Source organism: Furipterus horrens, unplaced genomic scaffold (assembly GCF_987537825.1).
Source record: "Furipterus horrens unplaced genomic scaffold, mFurHor1.1.pri manual_scaffold_5, whole genome shotgun sequence".
Lineage (NCBI taxonomy): Eukaryota > Metazoa > Chordata > Mammalia > Chiroptera > Furipteridae > Furipterus > Furipterus horrens.
The window spans coordinates 25,384,068-25,407,201 of NW_028327175.1; the positions used below are offsets into that span (position 1 = coordinate 25,384,068).

The following is a 23,134-nucleotide window of genomic DNA, read 5'->3' on the forward strand; positions in this document are numbered from 1 at the left end:
TAACACTCCAGCCCATGTCTGGGGAACAGTTAGGATTGGGACCAGCAGTGACAGGCTTAGCCTTCTGCATTTTACTGGGTGAGAAGTTTCAACACCCATTATACCTGAATCTCTGAGGGACATTTTAGCTGCATGTTCGGAGTTGGAGTGAAACTATTTCCTGGTTTGGTGCAAATTGTGCAAATTACTTCATGTAATTGGACCATTTAGAATGCTGTTCATAATACTCTATTTTTTAAATAATTGCATTTTGAATTCTCAGTTTTTAAAAAAATTCTCTTAAGCAGATGTAACTCTTAAATTATAATGTAAGCCAATAGAAAAAGTTGATTCCGAAGAGGTATAAACGTTATAAACGAGGAGACAGTTTTTAAAATTCTTTGTAGATGATATGATTATCTACCAAGTAAATCTAAGAGGATAATCTGAAAAAAATAAAAGTGGTCCAATAAGGGTTAGGTTAGTAGTCAGTTGAGAGATAATTATAGGCATTTCAGCTATAATGCAATTGATGTGTCCTGAAAATTCTGTTTTGCAAATTTGCACATTTAAGAAAATAGGGATTTTGAAAAAAGCAGGATTGAGGCACACACACAAAACTTAGGAAATTTTATAACCAGAGTAGCAACAAAAACAATAACAATCATAGTAAAATATTAACCCATTTACTAACACCCTAAAAAGTATAGAACTTCACTGTCAGAAGGAAAAAGAAACTTGGTAGAAGGTGGTATAAGAAACAGTTGAAGCTACTGAGTTATGGAAATAAGGATAAAATATACGAAGATCAGGTTGGACTGTGTAAAGAACATTTTCAAAACAAAGTGGTCATAACATTGGTTCAAAAGGAAGAAGAGGTGAAGGGCGCATGGCTCAACGGATATTTCCTCTCCATGGTTTGCTGCTTTAGCTGGTGCAAAACAACATGCTGGGAAGAATGGCATTTGGTAAAGTGACCTGCCCGTTGTGTTGACCTCATTCCCTGGTTACCAATTGTGAGTGAGAAATTCCCCTTACAGGTGAAAACTTTTTAGCAGATAGGCCTGTTTTTTTAAAAATCAGTTTTTAAAAATTATATGCCATCTTTATCCAGTTATAAAAATAGTGGGAAACAGCATCGTTGAAAAATACCTAAGAAAATATGTACTAAGAATTGTGTGGAGTCTGTATGAAGATTACTTTAAAACTTAACAAGGAATTAAACTAATGGATTGGATGGTAAATTTAATATCATACAGATGTCAGTCCTTATTCAATGAATTTACACATTTTATGCAATTCAGTGCAGTGGGGTTTGATCCTGGCTATGTTCTGTTTGCCCCTCCAGATCTAATCTCCACTTTCCGACTTTAAGGAACAAGTTAATAGGTTTCCATTGAGGTTTTCAGTAGACTACCAATGAGTGTCTTGGAGGAGAAAATGGGGTGGGAGAAAGAGAGTGACCTTAAAGTATTTTCTTCCTTGTAGTACTCTCTCTGTGGCATGATTCTGAGCTTTGATTTTTAATCTGAGGTCCAGCTCCAATCAAGAGGGTGTTCCATACGTGTCTACGTGGACTCTCTTTTTCCACATTCTAGAAACTGTCCCCCTCTTCTTTTGGCTAGGGATTGGTCACAGTTCCACTGTTACTAGTCCTGGGTTACTGTTCATACTGTTGTACATAGTCCCAGTTTTGTGGTGTTTCCAGCTAATCATGCAGTTCACTAACTAAATATTTTACTGGATTCATGGGAACCATCAACAATCCACAAATATTCACTGTTAGCATGATGCCACTTCTGACTCTTCCTTCTCAACACAAGTAACCTTATTTGTATCCTAGGAAGTTATTACATCCATGGATTGCTTCAAATGCTACAATCACATTTGGCAAAAGGAGAAAGAAGAAACTATTATGACATTTATTATGAAAAACCCCTTGCTTCCTGAATTTGAGTCCCAGATTCTTTATTTTCAAAACCTAGAGCAGAAAATTAATGCTGAGCCTGAATATATCTGTGTGGGTGCCACTGCTCTGTGCACAGGTTGGTCCATTTTTCTCTCAGATAGCCATAAAAACTCAACAGTATTGTTCTGTCTCTTTACTGAGGTTAGTATTCCAAGGAGTTGTAGCTGTCTTAAAGACTGACTTTCTTTTTATGGGACTCAAGCTTTAAAGACCAATTTGTAGATTTGTTTTAATTCCCTTTTGCATAATTATTTATTATGGACTATTTTGAACACTTTGCTGCTAAACCTTGAAAATAAATGTTAATTCAGAGAAAGGGGGTCTGTAATACTTGGAATTAAATTTTACCTTTTCTTTAATAAATAACTAGAATGAACTTCAGGCTTACCTTCAATGGTTTTTTTTAATCTTTATAATTTGCTTTATTTACTGACTTTTTAAGTATATTTTATTGATTATGTTGTCACAGTACCACAATTTTTCCCCCCTTTGCTCCCCTCTGCCCAGTACCCCCCTTCCCTCCAGCAATCCCCATTAGTTCATGTCCATGGTTGTGCATTTAAGTCTTTGGCTTCACCCTTTCCTATATTATTCTTAACTTCTCTGTGTCTACTTTGTACCAACCAATTATGCTTCTTAATCCCAGCACCATTTCCCCATTTCTCCCTTCCCCCTCCCAGCTGATAACCCTCCCAATGATCCCATACCCATGATTCTGTTCCTATTCTGGTTTGCTTAGTTGGATTTTGTTTTTATTTTTTAGATTCAGTTGTTAATAGTTCTGAGTTTGTTTTCATTTTAATGTTCATAATTTTGATCTTCTTCTTCTTAAGTAAGTCCCTTTGACTTTTCATATAATAATAGTTTGATGATGATAAGTTCCTTAAGCTTTACCTTGTCTGGCAAGCATTTTATCTGCATTTCCATTCTAAATGATAGCTTTGCTGGATAGAGTAATCTTGGTTGTAAGTTCTTGCTTTTCATCACCTTGAATACTTCTTGCCAGTCCCTTCTTGCCTACAAAGTATCTTTTGAGAAATCAGCTGAAAGTCTTATAGGCACCCCTTTGTTGGTAGCTATCTGCTTTTCTCTTGCTGCTTTTAAGATTCTTTATCTTGAACCTTTGGCATTTTAATGATGATGTGTCTTGGTGTGGTCCTTTTTGGGTCTAGCTTGTTTGGGACTCTCTGTGCTTCCTGGACTTGTATGTCTATTTTCTTCGTCAAATTTGGAGAGTTTTCCTTCATCATTTTCTCACATAAGTTTTCAATTTTTGTTCTTCCTCTTCTCTTTCTGGCACCCCTATGGTTCAGATGCCTGCACGTTTAAAGTTGTCCCTGAAGTTCCTAAGCCTCTTCTCATTTTTTTCAATTCTTGTTTCTTCAGTCTGTACTTGTTGACTGTTTTTTTCTTCCATATGTTCCAGATCATTGATTTGAACCCCAATTTCCTCCCCTTCACCATTGATTTTGTGTGGATTTTCCTTTGTTTCATTTAGCATAGTTTTCACTTCTTCTCTTATGTGTTTGCCATACTTAAGGATATCTGTCAAGTCTGCGAGCATCTTTATCACCAGTGTTTTGAACTCTGCATCTGTTAGGTTGTCTATCTCCTCATTTGTTAGGTTGGCTATCTCCTCATCACTTAGTTCTCCCACTGAAATCTTTTTTTTTTAATGTTTTTTATTGATTATATTGTTACAACAGTTCCAATTTTCTCCCCCTTGTTCCCCTCCACCCAGCACCCCCCTCCCCCATCAATCCCCCCCAAGTCCATACCCCTGGTTCTTAAAAATTAACTATCCCCCCCCTCTCAAATATTAGGACCCTTTGTAATCTTGTAAAGGACAATGGGCGAAGGTCTCAAGCTCCTCTAGCTGCTTCAAGCTGGACATGGTCGTCGTCCTACCTACCCTTGGGTCCAGAAAACCCTAATAAGAGTGGGGGTGTGGAGGGGAGGGTGGCCTTCCCACATGGGGAAGGATCGTGCAGACTCTAGGTCAGTTGGCTGTCTCCGGTCAACGGCGTCCCACTGAAATCTTGATCCGTTCCCCAATTTGGCCCATATTTTTCTGTCTCCTCAACGTGACAGGATCCTGTGTTTGTTTGCCTCTGTGTCTTAGGTAGAGCTGTCGCACCTATTATATTGTAAGGGGTGGAGCCTTAGGTATTCGTCAGTACAGGGCATCCCATTTCACCATTTTGTGGCACTGTATATGGGGAAGGGGCCTTGAGAGGGAACAATGTTGCTTGCTCAGCACTCGCCTCTTTTCCAGGCACTTCTCCCATTTTCATATGGGACTGGTGCCTCTCTAGCTGTTGCCCTGGCCATTGTTCCCAGAGTGGGTGGGTCTGTGGATGTTCTAGGACTGTGGGGGCCCTTTAAGCAAGCAGACTCTGCTGAGAGTCTGGCAGTTTCTTCCTCCGCCCCAGCCCCCACTGGTTTGCACAGTCAGAAGCAAGGAGCCTGACTTTCCCTGGCTGTGACTGCACTTTCTGCCAGTCTGCTGCTGCCACCGATGCTGCCGTCACCACACTGCATCCTCTCTGCCCCGGCTCCGCCCCTCCTACCTGTCTGGATGAGTATTTCTTCTTTATATCTTTGTTTATTGCATTTCCATGAATCTCTATTTTCTGGAACTTCTGGTTGTTTCTAGTTTTGAGGTAGTTGTATTCCTTCTTAGTTGTGCAGGGAGATGCAGCATATTTTCTACGTCTCCATCTTGACCGGAAGCCCCAAATGGTTTTGATATGTACTTTAAAAATATATTTTTTAGCATTTTGAAATGTGTTTTTAATTGCTGGAAAACAAGTTTTATATAATAAATAAACATATAATGATTAGGAAAAGCTAACTTTTTTCCAGTTTGATTTTTCATATGTTAGAGGGCTATCAGATACAGAATATTTATTGTTGGTGAACAGTTGCACTGGGTCTTCTTATATTGGTTCAAGTTTTTCAAACTGAACTGTGGACACTTGGGTTCTACAGCTGACTTGAAGGTCACCTTGACTGCTGAAACAAAGGCCTGGATGGTTGTCATTGGCCGTCACTGTAACAAAAAATATAGGAGTGAGATGGAAAACATTTTTACACTTGTTGAAGAATTCAATAAGAAACTGAATCGTCCAATTAAAGACCTAGATGATATTCGGATTGCTATGGCGGCACTGAAGGAAATCAGGCAGCAGCAAATTTCCATTGACTTTCAAGTAGGACCTATTGAGGTAACTGATAATTACTTGTTCATTATAGAATTATCTCCTGTTGGATAAGGTGAGCTGAAATACAGACCATGTGTGAACTGGAGTTACTGAATGCTAAACCTAAGAACACCAATTTCAGTAAAGATGGTATCTAACCCTATAGGGTGCCTTTTGTGGACCATTATTAGACCCTTAGGTGCAAAACTCAAAATGAGGATTTCTGTACAAATGATTTATTGATAACTGTTCATCAGAGAAGGGGAGTGAGGGAGACAGAAAAGGATGAGGTCAAGTTTAGGGTTGGTAAGTGAGGATGTGATCTTAGCTGTGGACTGTTTTCAGCCTGACCCCATGGGATAGAGGAGCGTGAATTGTATCACACAATTTTTTGCCGCCTTGAGGCAAGGGGACTACCTTTTGTCCCCCTAAGTCCATTGGTCATTGATCGTAATCTTGCCATGAGAAGGCTCCTATTCGGCCGAGGAAAAATTTCTAGGAAGAAGGCAGTGTGATTCCTATAGCCAACACTCCCAGTAGTTGGGAATATGAACACCAGCTGGTAAACAGGACGTGGATGGGGTGTCCATTCATGCATTAATTCTTGTTTTAACTTGTTTAATCCTTCCTGCAATCCCCACTTTGCGCACAAGGAAACTGATTGTCAATGAAGTTATATAACTTGATTAGTGTTGCACATTACATTTGTCTTTATTATTGCAGTATCTTTTCTAAATGAAAATCTTTTATCAGAAATGGGTTACTATATTTATTCTTTTAAATGACATGTATAATTGTAGCATTAAAATAATTCCAGAGATAAAAACATTGTGTTTTCCTCACATCATAGCCTGCATGTCAAGACTCACACTGGTGCTTAGAATCATAGCCTAGTCTCACATTTTCTGGACCCATCTTTGAATTTTTAGAAATTTCAAATTACTGTGAACAGGGTGCAGATGACTGTACATTTGAACTTCTGCTGTGGTGGGTCAGGGAAATCACATGGTCCACTGTGCTCTTCTTGGGAATGAAGACATCAAGGCAAAGAGTCCCTGTTCTGTGTAGGACCAGCAAAGTCCCTGGGGTGTGAAGAGGAGGCCCAGTAACTTAACAACCCTGTTTTCTCTACCTGAGAGTTAAGACCAAATTATAGTCAAGTAGTCAAGATCAAAATACAATCTTTATTATGGGGAGGACTTATTTGGAAGACATGATTTAGTGTATAACTCTCACATTCCCGTTATACCCTCCACCCCTACCCTATATACACACATGGGCTTGTGAGTATGAAATCCCAGAACTGGACCCATCTACCAGAGGCAGCATTGGAAAGCTTCAGGCCTCTGTAACCCTGCTCCATTTTATTGGGTGGGGCTGCCAATCAGAGGCTTGCCTCCAGGGAGAAAGAGGAAAGAAAAAGAGAGAGGCACTGGGTTATGTTTTCCCAAAGCACAGTCTTTCCCCAGTTCAACAATGAGATAGCCATCCTACCTCTATGGTGAGGAGTAATGGTAGGAGAAGAGGCCAGGGATATTTAGGGAATTTTTTCCTCATGAAAACGAACCTTTGCCTCATTTTAATGTTCTAGCCAAGAGGGCCACCCAGGATTTTACATTCTGAGGGCAATGATTTGGCCCAGGCTGTGATTCAAGAACACCCTCTGTGTCTTACTATTGGACCCCCTTACCAGCAAGTGAAATATGACACAGATACCTTTTATTTGTATAATGACTTATAGTTTTCAAAATGCATTTAAAATTATGTTTTTGACATTCACAAAAATCCTGTGATGCAGCCAGGGAGTTTTCCCATTTCCCCTTTCAGATGAAGAAATGAAGTTCGGGCTCAGCTGCTCGCTTGAGCTTTTACAGTTTGCAAATAGAGTCGCTAGAACTCTCTGGGCAGGTCCTGATCATGCTGATCTTTCCCATGTTGATGCTTTAATGAATGACAGTGTGTAGGTTTACACATCTGACTGAAAGCTATTAAAATTTTCTTCTTTTTGTGCAGGAATCCTATGCCCTGCTGAACAAATACGGGCTTCTGATAGCAAAGGAAGAGATGGATAAAGTTGATACCCTGCGTTATGCGTGGGAGAAACTCCTAGCACGTGCCAGCGAAGTCCAGAGTGAATTAGTCTCACTGCAGCCCAATTTCAGGAAAGAACTTATTAGTAATGTGGAAGTCTTCCTCCAGGACTGTCACCAGTTCTATCTGGACTATGATTTGGTATGACCCCAGCTTTTTCCATGTGCATTTTCAGGGAAGAATGTATGTATGTTTGTATGTGTGTGTGTTAAATGTTCCTGAGTCGGCTCTCACCTCTGGAGACCCAGCAAATGAGTGGAGCCCACAACGTTCTGTCCTCAACAGCTCTGCTCAGCTCCTGTAGACTCACACCTATGACTTCTTTTATGTTGTCAATCCATCTCCTGTTTGATCTTCCTGTTTTCCTGCTGCCTTCCTCTTTTACCTAGCATTACTGTCGTTTCCACGATGTGCCCAAAGCAGGACAGCTTCAGTTTGGCATTTTTGCCTCCAGTGATGGTTCAGCCTTAATTTACTCTAGGACCCACTGGTTCATCTTTCTTGCAATCCTGGCTGCCCACAGAGTTCTCTTTCAACACCCGTTTTCAAATGAATCAAATGAATCAGTTTTTGCCTGTCAGCTTTCTCTACTGTCCCACTTTTGTGTCCAACATAGTAATTGGGAATACAAGGGTTTGGATGCAAAATGCAATTGCTGTTTAAGGGTTGTGTCAAATTTGATGAAATTTTTTAGGAGTGGGAATTTTATCTTCATAAATGCAAAGGCATTTCCCTTCACAGTTCTCTTCTCTTACATTTCATCCAGAATTATTTCAATAGGAAATTGGGAATTTAAAAGTGCTATTTATATTGTGTCATTGGACTGATAGCTTCTTAAATTTGTGCAAACAAAAACTATTTATGTACAGTTATAATGGTCCTCCATCCCACAGCATTCATTAGTTCCATAAGCGTGGTAGAGCACTCCCGCAGGTCCCAGGCACTGCCCTTGGTGCTGAAGACACAAAAGTGGCCAAGGCAGATAAGAGTCCATATTTTACCTCGTATATATGAGTTTTAGTTCAGAACTTTCTGCTGGGAATATGTTGTGTAATGAGACCCATTTATAGCCGATTATAGTCTGCTACAGAGGGGATATATGTAGAGCATAGGGTAAAATTTGTTCCTGTGAACTAGTAGCATGCCAAACTACAAAGTTAATAATGTCAGGGAATTTAACGCATGCACTAGCTTCATGGGTGAAGGACAGCAGTTCACATATTTGAGGTGTTCTGATGTAGGGAAACCTGAATGGAATGTTAAGATTATACTTACTTTACAAATAGATATTAGAATGGTTAAATCTGTGAGATTTTTTTTTTTTTTTTTACATTAGTGCTTTAGTTCAAAACCAGACATTTTGTGTGTTTCTTATAGAGTGGCTATTAGCCTTTGCCTTGACACCTAGGAAATGAATAGTACATATTTTTAGTTTTCAGAATTTATTGACATATAGAAGTTGTGGCATTAACTTGGAGTTAGACTTGAAAATATTTCCAAATGGGTTATTTTCCTGAGTCCTTTTAATATAAAAAACTGGTTCTTGTCATATATATGACATGCATGAACACTAAATTTGATGTTCAAATACTTTGAGCTCATTAAATTTGTATGCAAACACTTTATTCTATTTTATATTTATTTTGACTTTTGTTTCAGAATGGTCCAATGGCCAGTGGCTTGAAACCCCAGGAAGCCAGTGATAGGCTTATCATGTTTCAGGTAATCTTTTTAGTTTCTGTGACCTTCTAAACAACCAAAACCTAAATGTGTTTTAAACACATACTTTCCCTCCTTAACAAGAAAGGCTATTGTGGAATGTGGTATATGCTTACATTTAAAAAATACGATTTGCTATTGTTGCAATTACAGTTGGTTTCTGTACAATTAATTATACTCATTTAATATTTCTTTAAAAAATCTTTTTATTATATTTTGCCATTAACATTTAGTCCCTTTATACCCCACCCCAACAATCATCACACTGATGTCCATATTATGTGTTGAGAGTTCATGCATTGATGATTTCCTGATTTGTCAGTCTTTTTTTCCTTTGCATGTTTGTTCACGTGTAAATTATTTTGATAACTTTTCACTTGTGTTTTTATTAGAATCAGTTTGATAATATCTACCGGAAATACATCACCTATACTGGGGGAGAAGAGCTTTTTGGTCTGCCAGTTACCCAGTATCCTCAGCTTCTTGAAATAAAGAAGCAACTAAATCTTCTCCAGAAAATATACACTCTGTACAACAGCGTTATAGAAACTGTAAATAGCTATCATGATATCCTGTGGTCAGAAGTGAATATTGAAAAAATCAACAATGAACTTTTAGAGTTCCAGAACAGGTAAGGACTTAAATGTTTAACATGCTCAGAGCTATTAAACCTCAAATGCTTTCTTATTTCATTGGCTGTCAAGTTTTCTTCTCACCTAGATGTTTCAAAAGCACATTATCCTGCATTGCAGTTGTCCATTCAGCATCATCCTTGTTAAATGCTATTTATTAATTACCCTGTGTGTGTACACTGGGAGACAGCCACATCCTTTAAACCTGGATGCATCTTGTCTGGGGCTTTTGTGCAGCATATCTATTTATATTATACTTATCAAACATTCAAAGTTTATGTTAAGTGATTTTCTGGAATAAAAACAAGAGCCCAATTGTTTTTCTATGTCTTGTTTCATATAGAACCCAAAGATAATGGAGGGTCATTTGTTGTATTTTCTTTGATTGGCAGCCTGATACTCTCTGCTGTTTTGTACTTGGTAGACAGTCTCAAGACATGTTTGTGGAATTGAATTGAATCCAGAGGTACCTCTGTCCTTTAAAATAATGCCCTTTTATCTAGTTGGTTGGGAGGAGTAATTGTTATACTATAAAAGTATATTAACAGATATCCTCTGACTCATGAGACTTAAAAATGTGATAGATTTTCAAAATGACTATTTTGATAGAAATTCTGGAAGACAGTCTTGGACTGGAGACTTCTGGGCTCAGATTCAAATGAACTTTCCTGTTGCCTTCCCTTCACAGATGTCGGAAGCTGCCCCGGGCCTCGAAGGACTGGCAGGCCTTTCTGGATCTGAAGAAGACCATTGATGATTTCAGCGAGTGCTGCCCGCTGCTGGAACATATGGCCAACAAGGCCATGATGGAGAGGCACTGGGAAAGGATCGCCGCTCTCACTGGGCACAGTCTGGATGTGGGGAATGAAACCTTTAAGTTAAGAAACATCATGGAGGCACCACTTCTGAAATACAAAGAGGAAATAGAGGTACAGCTGCTAGCGTGCTGTGGTGGGAGATGGGAAGGCCTCCTGGGATTTATTTGCTAGTATTCCTACATCATGGAATGTTGCATCAGTATACCATACCAGGACAATTAAAACTCCCTTTTTCCTGACATCCAACTATTAATTCCTTCAGCAAATGTTTATGTGACAGGTTCTGTGCTAAGCACTGGGGACATGAGGATGTATCCCTGCATTCATAGGTTGTTAATTAATTTGTTTTATCAAGTATTTATACAAATAAGGATATAGTTCCAGCTGCAGTAAATACCATCGAAGGAAAAGTATGATGGTCTATGGAGTTCCAACAATAAAGGGGCTTGACCTGTCTGGCAGGTGGCGGAAGGGAGATAGAGGTAGAAGAGGGTAGGGTGCATGCACATGACTGGCTGGGTAAGGGGAATGTGGGTATAGGGATGAGGGACTTGGAATCGCAAGGGGGTTTGGAAAGTACCAAAACAATGCTAGGCAGAGAGAAAAGCATGTGTGAAGGGTCTGAGATGTTTGTGGGGAACCATAGAGGTCAGAGTGGCTGAGGTCTGGGGTTAGGGAAAGAGAAGATGGCTGAGAAAGGGGAGGTGCAGGGGGCCTAGAACATGTTGTTGATTTTAGACTTTGGAGGAATAAAAAGTCATCTGAAAAGTGTCTTTTGAGCAGGGGATGCCATGGTTAGATTTTCATTTTACAAAGATCACTCTGTTAGCTGTGTGGAGAAAGGATTAGAGAAGGGCAAGGGAGATGATAAGAAAAGCAGTTGGGAAGTCATAATAATATCCTAGAGGAGATGATGGTGTGTTGGACAAGCGGGTAGTTAGTGAAGATGGCGAGGGGAGGAAAGATGGAAGGATCTTGGAGTCATAAAACTGGGTAGAATTTGGTGATGAAGGGAATATGGTATGATAAATAAGGGGGAGAGGCTAAGGATGAACCTCAGATTTGCTGAGAGGTCTAGATGGATGATGGGTCTTATCACTGAGATTGGGCATACTAGAAGGGAATCAGGTTGAGTGACAAGGTACAAAGGCTGTGAACTTGATTTTGGGCATGAGTTTGGTATTACACAAATTGTGTTTAGAGTCCCCTTATATATCATATTTAAGTAGAGAAATCTAGTAGGCAAATTGGATGTGGGTCTTGCCTGGAGATATAAAAGGGGTGTAGATGAGCCCAGCTAGAGAGGGAGTGGAGCATGAGATCAGGAGAGAGCAAGGGCAGGACTTGACTGATGGTCCAAGAGAAGGTAAGTCTGTGAGGGAGACTGGGGAAGTGATCAGAATTGGGAAGAAATCAGGTTTCTGCTAATGCCTTCCTCTGATACTGCACTGATTTGAGTTAATTCAGAGACACATTACATTTTAAGTCCGATTAAAGTTTAGAACTTAAAAGGTTCCTGCATATTTTTGGTCCCCCATTTAAAATTTTTGATATATTGACATATAGCTTTGTGGGGAGCAATGGGAGAAAAGTGGGACAACTGTAAGAGAAAAACAATAAATGAATTAAAAAAAAAACACTTTGTGTAAGTTAAGGTGTGCAATATATTGGTTTGATACATTTATATTGCAGTTATGTTGCAGCATTTTATGACATAATTATTTCTCCTATTGGTGAGGACAGTTTAGATCTAGTCTCTTAGCAAGTTGAATGTTTATAATACAGTTTTCTTGTCTATAATCACAATGCTGTCTGTGCATTACATCTCCAGAACTTACTCATTTACTAGTTGCAAGTTCGTACCATTAAATATCTCCCATCCCCCCATTTCCCAGTTCCTAGCAACCACCAATTCACAATTTTTTTTAGTTTGTTTTTTTAAATTCCACATGTAAAAGATATTCTATTGTATTTGTCTTTCTCTGTGTTCGAATCTAATGTCTTCAAGGCTCAACCATATTGTTGCAAATGGCAGGACTTCCTTTTCTCTCATAGTTGAATAACATTACATTGTTGCACCTTTTTTGGTAACTTTCTTTCTGGAATACTTTGGTGGGAAATTATAAAAATTATGGATCTGTTATTTAGTATTATCTCAACCTCCATTTCCATACCTAAACCTGTAAGGGCATACACAAATACCGTTCGTTATATTGCAGTTTAGTTCTGGGGGTGTGAATATTTACAGAAACACATGAAGCAGAGGGAAGATAGGACCTTTGTTGAACCTAGACCATTGGAGAAGGCTGTACGACTTTCATGTGATAAAATGAGAGCTTGCAATTTTAATAGGACATCTGCATCGGTGCCGTGAAAGAGAGAGACATCGAGCAAAAGCTGAAGCAAGTGATTAATGAATGGGACAACAGAGCATTCACATTTGGCAGCTTTAAAACTCGGGGAGAACTCCTCCTGCGTGGAGACAGTACCTCAGAAATCATCGCCAACATGGAGGACAGCTTGATGATGCTGGGCTCCCTATTGAGCAACAGGTTGAAAAAAAATTTCACCTTTTTTTTCTGAGATCTTTGAGCCATAAGACCAAGCATTTCAAGGGAAATTAACATGCAAAAAACCCCAACAGCACCCCTCATAGAATTTAGTCAATATTAACAGCACTGATTTTTATTTGAGCCTTTGACACAGCGTGTGTAATACTGTTTTTATTTCATTATCCTGTATTTGTGGAGTGTGTCTGAGACCATCCATTGGACAAAATAATGCAACCATGCAATTAGCCAATTGGATATTGTAGAATATTTCAGCTTTGCTACTGACAAGCTCACTGCACCACCGACAGCTCAGCAGGCTGTAGAGTCCAGAGGGAAAATTATTCTGGATTTCAAAATAATTGTTCTACCTGGAAAAGCTTTTGGCCAACAAGTTTACGGACTAGAAGTGTACATACTTTAATGATCAAGATAGGGAGTAAATTTAGTTCATAAAGAAAAGTAAAACAGTGCAGGCTGATACCAGTCTAACACTCTGTTCTATAGTAACAACAAAACTGTCACACTTTGGCCATAGAGTCATGGACTTGTATTTCCTTGGTACATTGATACCCTTTGCCCTTTCTGAAATAATGTTGTTCTCTAGGATCTTCTTTAATATATAGTAGTCATGTAGAATGTGATATCAATGAGATACAAATTTATTGTTATTCTGTCTTTACAATGCCATTCTTTTCTCTGTATATATGTGCACAATTTTAATGTAGCAAGTAATAACTACTTACAAATTCTTATTCTTTGCATTTACTGGGTACATCTAAGTGTTTAAAATGAGTACATTAGAATATAAAATTAGGTTTTAGAGATTTATATTTAAATCATTGAGTCTGAACTACTTGGGATTTGGTGAGATTTAACAGATTTGGTTATTATTCATACCCAATCATAATGAAGGACAGATGGAAGATGATATACCCTAGGGAGGCAGAAAAGGCACTCATATGAACTAGTGAAAACTATTTGTGTTAGGGGTGGGGAACTTTGCTTACTGATGGCATCAAATCCACAGAGTTGTGTGAGGAGCACATATTCAACAAAAGTTTATTAAACAACTGCTATGTGCCAAGTGCTCTTTATGGTGCTATGAAGAAGAACTAATAAACAAAGATCTCTGTTGCCATGGAACTACATTCTAGTGAAAAGCATAAACAAAAAACTCATAAAGATGTGTGGGATATTAAAACAATGTGTTTACAAGTAAGCATATGGAAATTATAATTCTATTCACTCGTCGTCGTCGTCGGCAGCCGTCCGTCTCGAGAGACGATGGTGTAGCTTCTTAAGAGTCTATCTGCACCGCCGAGAATGGCTGTGCAGTCCGACTCGGGAGTGACATGGTATCTGTCTCCTCCCGTGTTGAATCGACATCTTGTGATGACGCTGAAGCTACAGAGCCTGGGCAGGGTAATATGGAGGGTCTGCTGTTGCCCATGCAGCAGACCCCCCCTCTCTTCGCAGCTGAAGGGTCCAAGGGAAAGACGGAGTCAATACAGCTTGGCTTCAGGTGCGCCGCAGGAGTTGCCGGTGTTGACTACAACGTCAAACCGCCTTAGGGACTCCGGCTCCGGATTTTCTGTCGGGGTTTACTCACTTAGCCTTTCCCCTGAAGAGGTATGCCGCAAGGCAGCGGAGGTTTTTTGGAGTCAGAGTTTTCCTTCTCTGATGTACCCTGACTGGAAGATCGAACCAGCTACACTTAGCTATTCACTAATGTAACTAATATTTGATAAAACTTCAAGTCCATGTACTATTGGACTGGGAAGATCAATAAAGGGAGAGAAAAAATAACAGGAAAAATAATGAGGCAGTATAGGCAGTGTAATCATTTCAGATGAAGTTCGTCTGCAAATAACAGAAGCACCATATACAATATCACTTAAACAAGACAATGTCACTTAATCAAGACTGAAGTTTTCTTCTCTTAAGGAAAAGAAGCTCTCAGGTTGATGGCTGAAGTTGGAGTAGGGGCTCTACCGTATCATTAGGGACCCAAGTTTTGTCTGGCCCACTCTTCTGTCTTCTTCAGGTGTGGCCCTTCTTCTCCATAGTAGCCTGTACATCCAATGCTGATACTTACTTTTCATCTAAAAGCATGAGTCTCAGCCTTAGCTACACACTAGACACACCTAAGGAATTAAAAAAATCCACCTGCTGGGCCTCACTCCATACTCATTGAATCGGAGTTTTGGAGGGATGGTACTGAGGCAGTCATTGAGAGTTTTAATGTTTGCCAGATGATTCTCAATGTTAAGGTTGAGAACTGTTGATGTAGAACTTAGTCTTGGGTCTGCACATTGCTGCAAAGGAGGCTGGGAAATTCAATATTTTAATTGGGCAGTTATATATCCAGAAACTGGATTCAATACCTAAAGGAGAAGGAGAACAAGACATTGGGAGACACTGCCAGTTTCTGCCTCAAGAGGAGAAAAGGGAAGATAGATGAACCGTGGAAGAGGCAGAAATGTGGCTGTCAGGGTATGCATTATACATACATAAGCCCTCATACACGTACATAGACACACATATGTGTGTTGGAAGTGAGTAGATGGGAAGTTGGAAAGAGACACAGAAGAGAGGAGGTTCAGGAGAGATTCCAAATATCATCATATTTGAAAGTTGATTAGTTGTTTGGCTCCCACGAATGGTTGTGTGATTCCCCCATATTATATGAAAAACCAGGGACACCATGGAAAAGACATAGAAGCTCAGTAGTGAGAACACTACTCTGTTGGCTGTATTACTGTGGCAGCTGGGTAGAGTGAAGTCTCATGCCTGCTCTGCTCCTTAGGGGACACGTCCCCCACCTCTCTATGCTGTGGATCAAAAGGGAAAATGTTAGTCTGACAATGTCCAAGAAATGGTGGTGACTTAATCACTTGGTAGCATCATTTTACAAGCCAGCAACAAAATCAAATTTGTAAAGAAGTTGGTAAAAATTAGGATATATAAAACGCTTTTTAATTTGAAAACAACAACAAAAATAAAATTAGAGCATCCAAAACCCCTAAATGCTGAACATATTTCCTATTTTAGGTACAATATGCCGTTCAAAGCCCAGATTCAGAAATGGGTGCAGTTACTTTCCAACTCAACAGATATCATCGAAAACTGGATGATGGTGCAAAACTTGTGGATTTACTTAGAAGCCGTCTTTGTGGGAGGAGATATTGCCAAGCAGCTTCCTAAGGTTTTAGAATTTTTAAAAATGATTTCATCTTGTGTTTAACTTAGAGAACTAATAACTAATAATTCTTTAAAAAATGTAGTGCAACTTCTGTTGAGCCACCCCCGCCCCAATTTTTTTGTAGTTGCTATTGAACTGTTTTTCAAAGAGAGAGAGAGAGAGTAATTACGGAAAAGAAGGGGCGTGAAAATCAAAGAAGGCTACAAAGCTGTGAGGTTTTATAGGAAATGGAGGGCTAAAAAAAAAAAAAAAAGAATGAATCCCTGCATAATTGATCTATTTTTTCAGATAATTTGAAGGTAGAATTTGGAACAGTGTAGAATTATGGAGTAGCTATCTTGACAATGGTAGGGTAATTTGTTCTACTACTGACAGTTTAAAATAACTCACACTATACAATACACCCAATTATATCTGAACTGTAAAATTGAGGGGTGGAAATCTGTAGGAAAAAAGCTCCCAAACAGAAAGGCCCTCTTCTCAAGCGTTGAGTATGTTTTTCCCATCAAATTATAATCATCTCACTAGGTAGATATAGGGTGTATTTTGAGATATTAAAATTTAAAAAACATCCCATCTCCAGGATTCTTATTCAATTACCTTAAGTTGTTAGCAAAATTATAACTTTTTAACAATACATTTGAGTTTTAAGGGCTTGATTATGGTGAGTGTTCTCTTTACTTAGGGTGTTCTAGCTTTCTCTTTGTTTCCTTTTCGGTTTAATTATAGAGGACAGATCTGTGAGCTGATTTATTTTTTTGGCTATCTGTGACTCCATCCATACACTAAAATTTTAAGTATTTATTTATTTATTTATTTTTGCTTTCATATTTGGTTGTGTTTTCTTGATGGGTAGAGAAGAATCTCAAATTGGACTTAATAAGGGAAACATGCATATACAATATTAAAGGAGCCAGGTGGGGTTTCTTGTTCTCCTATCTGATAATACATGCTCATTGAAAAAAATAAAGTTTTAATGATGAAAGTAAAAATTATTCCTGCTCTTTAAAAAGATTGCATTTTGAATTTTTTCCTGAAAACTATTTTCAGAAATTTTGCAATATTATCATTATACTAAAATTAATTTTGAGTCTTATTTTTAAATGATTATTTTATGTTCTAAATACACAAGCAATTCAATGCTCAGTGGAGGAAATGTGAAAAAATGTAACATTTACTTCATTTAGAGATATCTGGTGGAAACAATTTGAAGTGCCCTTACCTTCCAGATTGTCTTATGTTGTATTATTACTTTGTATCTGTTCCCTGTTTTTAGTTAACATGATGGGGTATCAGGGGTGAGCTAAAGATTCTTATTCAAGAAAGGGGGTGGTAGGTGCAAAAGGCCCGAGGAGAATTGAACTGGAACCCGTGTGCCATTTCAGGCGTGTAAAGCTGGGGTATCCAGACTGGTCAGAAGTGTGGCCTTAGCGGGAGGTACGTGAGATGCGCTGTTCTTGAGATCACGGAGTGTTCTTTGTCACCTCGTTCTCATAGGAAGCCAAGCGCTTTTCCAATATCGATAAGTCTTGGGTGAAGATCATGAATCGGGCACATGAAATGCCAAACGTGGTTCAGTGTTGTGTCGGAGATGAAACCATGGGGCAGCTATTACCACACTTGCTGGACCAGTTGGAAATATGCCAGAAATCCCTCACTGGGTAAGTTCACTGCTTTTTGAAGGCTCTCTTAGCATCCTAGAGATTAGACAGAATTAGCTGAGTCAGTTATCTTTTGCTGAGAACTAATTCCGGTCTAGCGTTGCACAGATAAAACTGACAGTTTGGAGCCTTATAGGTCCTCCAAGCATTTACTAGATTTGTCCTGATGTTGGAATTATAGGACTTAAGACATCTTTCATTACTGGGACCAGATCTTGCAAACATTCTTGTACAGTCCTTGCTTTTCAAAATCAATACACCTATTTTTCTGATATCCTTCTTGTATAAATATCTGAAGAACTGATGTATTTTATTACACTGAACCAAGAACAATTTGAACAGTTTGTAGTTTGCACAAATAGTCAAGATTATACAAAAACAAGGTCAGTATGCACAACATTCATGTAATGTGGAGGCTGAGTGAATTGCAAGATGAATAAATACTTTTCTTTTTTTCCCTTAGGTGAGCCAAAATAAAACTATGGAAGTAGAAATATGTTAAATAATAATATTGTAAAAACTTTTATCTACACATGCTTTTATTTATGTTTTTACTTTTTATTGATTTATAATTGACATAAAACATTATATTAGTTTCAGGTGTACAACATAAAGATTAGATGTCTTTACATATTGCAAAATGATCACCAGAAGTCTAGTTAACATTCATCACCATCCATAGTTACAATTTTTTCTTGTGATGAGAACTGTTAAAATCTACTTTCAGCAGCTTTCAAATATGCAATATATATTATTAACTATAGTTACCATGCTGTGCATTTCATTTCCAGGACTTATTTTATAACTGAAATACACATGCTTTTAAACATCACCCCTTCCAAACTGTTAACCTCCTTAGAATAGTCAGTGTGTATGGAGAAATTTTGGGTAAACTATTGATTATTGTGTTGTTCAGGGTTCTCTAAGGAAGCAGAACCAAGAGGATACACACACACAAATTTCCCTTTTTCTACTCCATTCTTTCTTTCTATTATGGACATATTCTACTATGTCACTTGATAATATGTTATTATTTCATAACTCTTCAGAGAAAAAGTTTACTCTAAAATTACTCACAATTTTTACTGAGCTCCCCTTGGCTTTTGCATCTGCTACCAAGAAGAGGTTATAAGCCAAAATATGTAAGCTCAGTATAAACACTTGAGTACTAATGTTTACACATAACGAGACCCTCCCGCTAATGCTGATGAGGGTCTGCATGGATGGAAGGGTCTTCACAGATCAGGAATAAGTTGTCTCCTCTACTTTGACACAGAGGTCTGGTTGTCACATTCCACTTGCCTCCTCCATCTTGGTCTAAACGGATAGAAAACACTACCTGGTTCCTGAGCAGAATCAGACAAGTTACTGTGAGGAGGGCAAGTGATAGTTAGGAATTGGCAAGTAAGTTATTAAGGATAAAAGTCAAAGTTATAAAAATAAGAAGGATTAGGGTATTTTAAATGATAAATTTAGCCTATTTAAAGTAAGGAATGTAAAGAGCTAGTGCAAACAAAATAAAACATTGTAAGCATTAAAGTAAGATTTTAAGAAAATGAGGAGATAATATAAGAAGAGACTCATTGTGGAGCCTGTGCGTTGATCCTTCCCTCTCTTTGAGGCCAGGCTTTGTGCATTTTCGTACTCAAAGTGAATAAATCTAAATTTCCCCAACAGTATCTTGTAATGTATATTTTACTAAACATTCTGTGAGAGTCGAAGAGGTAGATTACAACCCACACACAGCGAGGCTCACCCACAGCCATCACTAGGACCTGCCCATTCCCTTCCTGAGTTCCTCACTTACCGCCAGCCTCTCCTTAGATCTCCTTCCCTGGTTTGCCTCTTTCAGAGTCTGAAAAATCCCTCTCTTTCATGTTGAGAAATTGAGCTCTGGCCCTCATCCTGGATACCCCACGGGACAGAGCCCAGCAGTTGACTGAATATGGGCTCTCTAGAGTTCCCCATTTATGCCCTCTTGAGTCGCTACCTGGCTCCCGCTTCTGATCCAGGCAGTCTTTCAGTAAAAATGCGAAGAAGAGAATTCTGCTGCCATGAAATAAACAAAATTCCCTCATAATTTTATACAGGAAACAAATAGTACAAAGAAAAATAAGACAAATAAATAATATTGAATGCGAAGGAAAGAACAGAAGTATGAAAGACCAAGTTTAAAAAGTCTGTTAGGATTTCAAAAAGAAACTTCAATTAAAACTGTATTAATTATATCAAAATGTGCTAGAAAATGAAGATCCCAGAAGTATAGGTATGAGAATAACAGAAAAAATGTCCATAACATAAGGAATCACCATAAAATAAAGCAAATATAGAAACAAAAGTGCAGTTGAAAGCAGGTAACGATAGGAACACTGACCGGGTCTCAGGAGCTCCTGGCGGTGGAGAGCACAGCCCAGGCCTCTCACTGAGCTCATTTGCAGCTGGATTTTGCTTCTGCTTCGTGGATGGAGTCATTGGATGAATGAGACGCACCCTTTTTCTGACAGCACTGCGATTCCCAATAAAATATAACAAAAAACATCTTGTGTGCATTTTTCCTATTTTCTACAGGAAAGCACAAGCTTTTTTAGATTAAGTCAAATGCATACATTACACTTGTGAAAAATGAACAAATTCTTCCTGCGATTCTGGCCAAAATATTGTTCCCCCATTAGAATATGGAATGCTACCTGGCAAAATCAGTAATGAAGGAAAACAAAAACATTGAACAGTATGCTGGAAGATCAGACTGTCTCAAAAATTTTCCCTCTTTTTCCCCTCTAGATTAATTTATTTCTAGAGAGTCCTGCTTTGTGTGTTTGACATTTATCTTTTCCCTTCCCACTTAGATACTTGGAGAAAAAACGACTCTGCTTTCCTCGGTTCTTCTTTGTCTCAGACCCGGCCCTTCTGGAGATTCTGGGACAGGCCTCAGACCCGCACACCATACAGGCCCATTTGCTGAATGTGTTTGACAACATTAAAACCGTCAAGTTCCACGAAAAGGTTCGCCTAATTCTAATTACTGGCCAGCAATGACTGTATCTTAGGATCTCTGCTGTCTTTATTAAATAGTTCTCCAATATTATTTTTACAAAGTGTTACTTCTTTGGTCTCAGCCAGTCACTAAAAACAAACTTTTGGGTCCAATTTACCTTCAGAACTATGTCATTTAAAAAAAATCCTGAGTGTAGATTTGAATAACAAGTAGTTTTAACTATGATGAAGACTGCACTGTATGTAGCTTTCATGGTTTTATATGCCAAGTTAACTGTTTAGAAATTTAATAAAACGAAGAGACCATTTGCTCATAACATAGTGCCTTGACCAAACAGAATCGCCACTGTGATTTGATTCTTTTAATCAGGCTTCAGAAGTTTTTGGCATGGTGGTCTTCCGTGTATTTCATCATGCTTGATTTAAACCTTGTGTTTTTTTTAAACACTCCCAACGAGTTTCTAGAATCATAGAATTGTATGAGTCCCAAGAGAGATCATTCAATCTGAGGTAGCCCGTATTTGTACAGGTGCTGGGGATATTGTCTAATTGATTCCTTCACCCAAGATTCCCCAGGAAAGTGACATTACCAGTTTGATAATGTGTTCAGTTCTCCTCGGATGCTTCATGCAAACCCTTACTATAATTCAGTTATCATCCTAGCATGTGGTCTGCGCTTGCTGAGCAACTACCATGTACCAGATGTCATGCTAGACAATGGGAGTCTACAGATCTCTGGGAATTCAGGATCTGGTGGAGTCTGTAGTGTGCAGTTAGTGCGGTGGTAGAGAGAGGCCATTGTAAGCAATTCAAAGCCAGTCCTTTAAGTTCAAGCCCCTTGCTCTGTGCCAGGCATGATGCTGGACCAGGGGTTCCAAGAAAAAATATATCGTAAATAGTACTGGAGTCATTTTTATGCAGTACAACATTCAAGGGACATTTGATGAACTGTTGGTAATTTTTGACTTGCTGTGCTATTATTATGCACAAGAATCATGGAAATGCTTGGCAGGGAGTCCTAACCTGTAAGGGATGTGAGAGAAGGCTTCCTGCAGGAGAATATGGTATCTGAACTGATATTTTGAAGGTAAGTGAAACATAACCAGGGAGGTGGAGAAGGGACGCATGGTCCGGTCATAGGAATGGTACGTGGAGGTGAGGGCAGGAGTCTGTGTCTGCGAGAGAGTGTATTAGTTTCCCAAGGTTTTCCTCGATTGAAACAATGGTAGTTTATTCCCTCTCAGTTCTGGAGGCTAGAATTCCAAACTAAGCTGTTGGCAGAGTTGGTTCCTACTGGAGGCTTTGAGGGAGAATCTGCTCCGTGCCTCTCTCCTAGTTTCTGGTGGTTGTCAGAAACCTTTGGTGTCCCTTGGTTTGTAGACACATTACTTCAGTCTCTGCCTTTGTCCTCATATGGCATTGTTCCTGTGTGTTCATGCCTAAATTTTTTCTTTCTTTTTTTTTTTTAATTTTATTTTTTGGTTTTTCAATTACAGTTGTCCCATTTTTCCCCCATTGCTCCCCCTACCCAGCCCATCCCTTCTCCCACAATCATATCCCTCCCCGTTGTCCATGTCCATGAGTCACTCATACACGTTCCTTGACTAGACCCTTCCCTTACTTATCCCCCTTCTCTCCCGCCCCCCTCCCCCCTACTGACTACTATTCTAGTCTTTGCCTATTTAGTTCGTTTGTTTGTGTTGCTCTTTAGTTTCCTGTATTAGGTGATATCATATGGTATTTTGCTTTCTTTGCCTGGCTTATTTCACTAAGCATAATTCTTTCTAAGGACACCAGTCATTGGATTAGGTAGGGTCCACTGTTATGCATCTTAATTTGATTATGTGTATGAAGACTCTATTTCCAATGAAGATCCCAGTCACAGGCTCTGCGGCTTAGGGTTTCAACATATAGGTGTTTTTGGGGGGGGTGGGGGTGGGGGAGGACACAATTTAACTCACAATAGGAAGTGATGAGCAAAGAGAGAAGGAGGCATGGACCAGATTCCAAAAAAACCAAGTGCATCACACTGTGGAATTCTACTTCATTGTGAATGTGACAGAAGACATGGAGGTTTTTATTCAGGGCAGTGACCTGATTTGTGTTTCAGAAAGATTCTCTGGCTCAGTGTAGGTGGTAGAATAGAAGGGAGCACGGAGACCAGTGTTGGAAGTGACTGCAAAGTCAGAATGGAAGAGGCTGAGTTACTACAACAAAGCCTTGACCAAGAGGGTGGGTGGAGAGGAAAGGAAGACATGTAAATGGTTTAAAAATCAATGTTTGTGTAGATCTACAGGATGTGTAGGTTGAAAGA

General features: G+C 39.0%; 1 protein-coding gene across 1 annotated transcript in view; it reads left to right on the forward strand.

The window, feature by feature from the left end:
• The window catches only part of DNAH5 (dynein axonemal heavy chain 5), a 214,577-nt gene that overhangs the window by 61,913 nt on the left and 129,530 nt on the right, over positions 1-23,134 (forward strand). The window contains exons 25-34 of the mRNA XM_090279309.1: positions 1,823-2,024; positions 4,940-5,175; positions 7,165-7,383; positions 8,902-8,964; positions 9,354-9,592; positions 10,282-10,522; positions 12,764-12,963; positions 16,015-16,168; positions 17,663-17,826; positions 20,673-20,829. Of these exons, the coding sequence (XP_090135435.1) occupies positions 1,823-2,024; positions 4,940-5,175; positions 7,165-7,383; positions 8,902-8,964; positions 9,354-9,592; positions 10,282-10,522; positions 12,764-12,963; positions 16,015-16,168; positions 17,663-17,826; positions 20,673-20,829 (1,875 nt within the window). The remainder of the gene's footprint in view (positions 1-1,822; positions 2,025-4,939; positions 5,176-7,164; positions 7,384-8,901; positions 8,965-9,353; positions 9,593-10,281; positions 10,523-12,763; positions 12,964-16,014; positions 16,169-17,662; positions 17,827-20,672; positions 20,830-23,134) is intronic.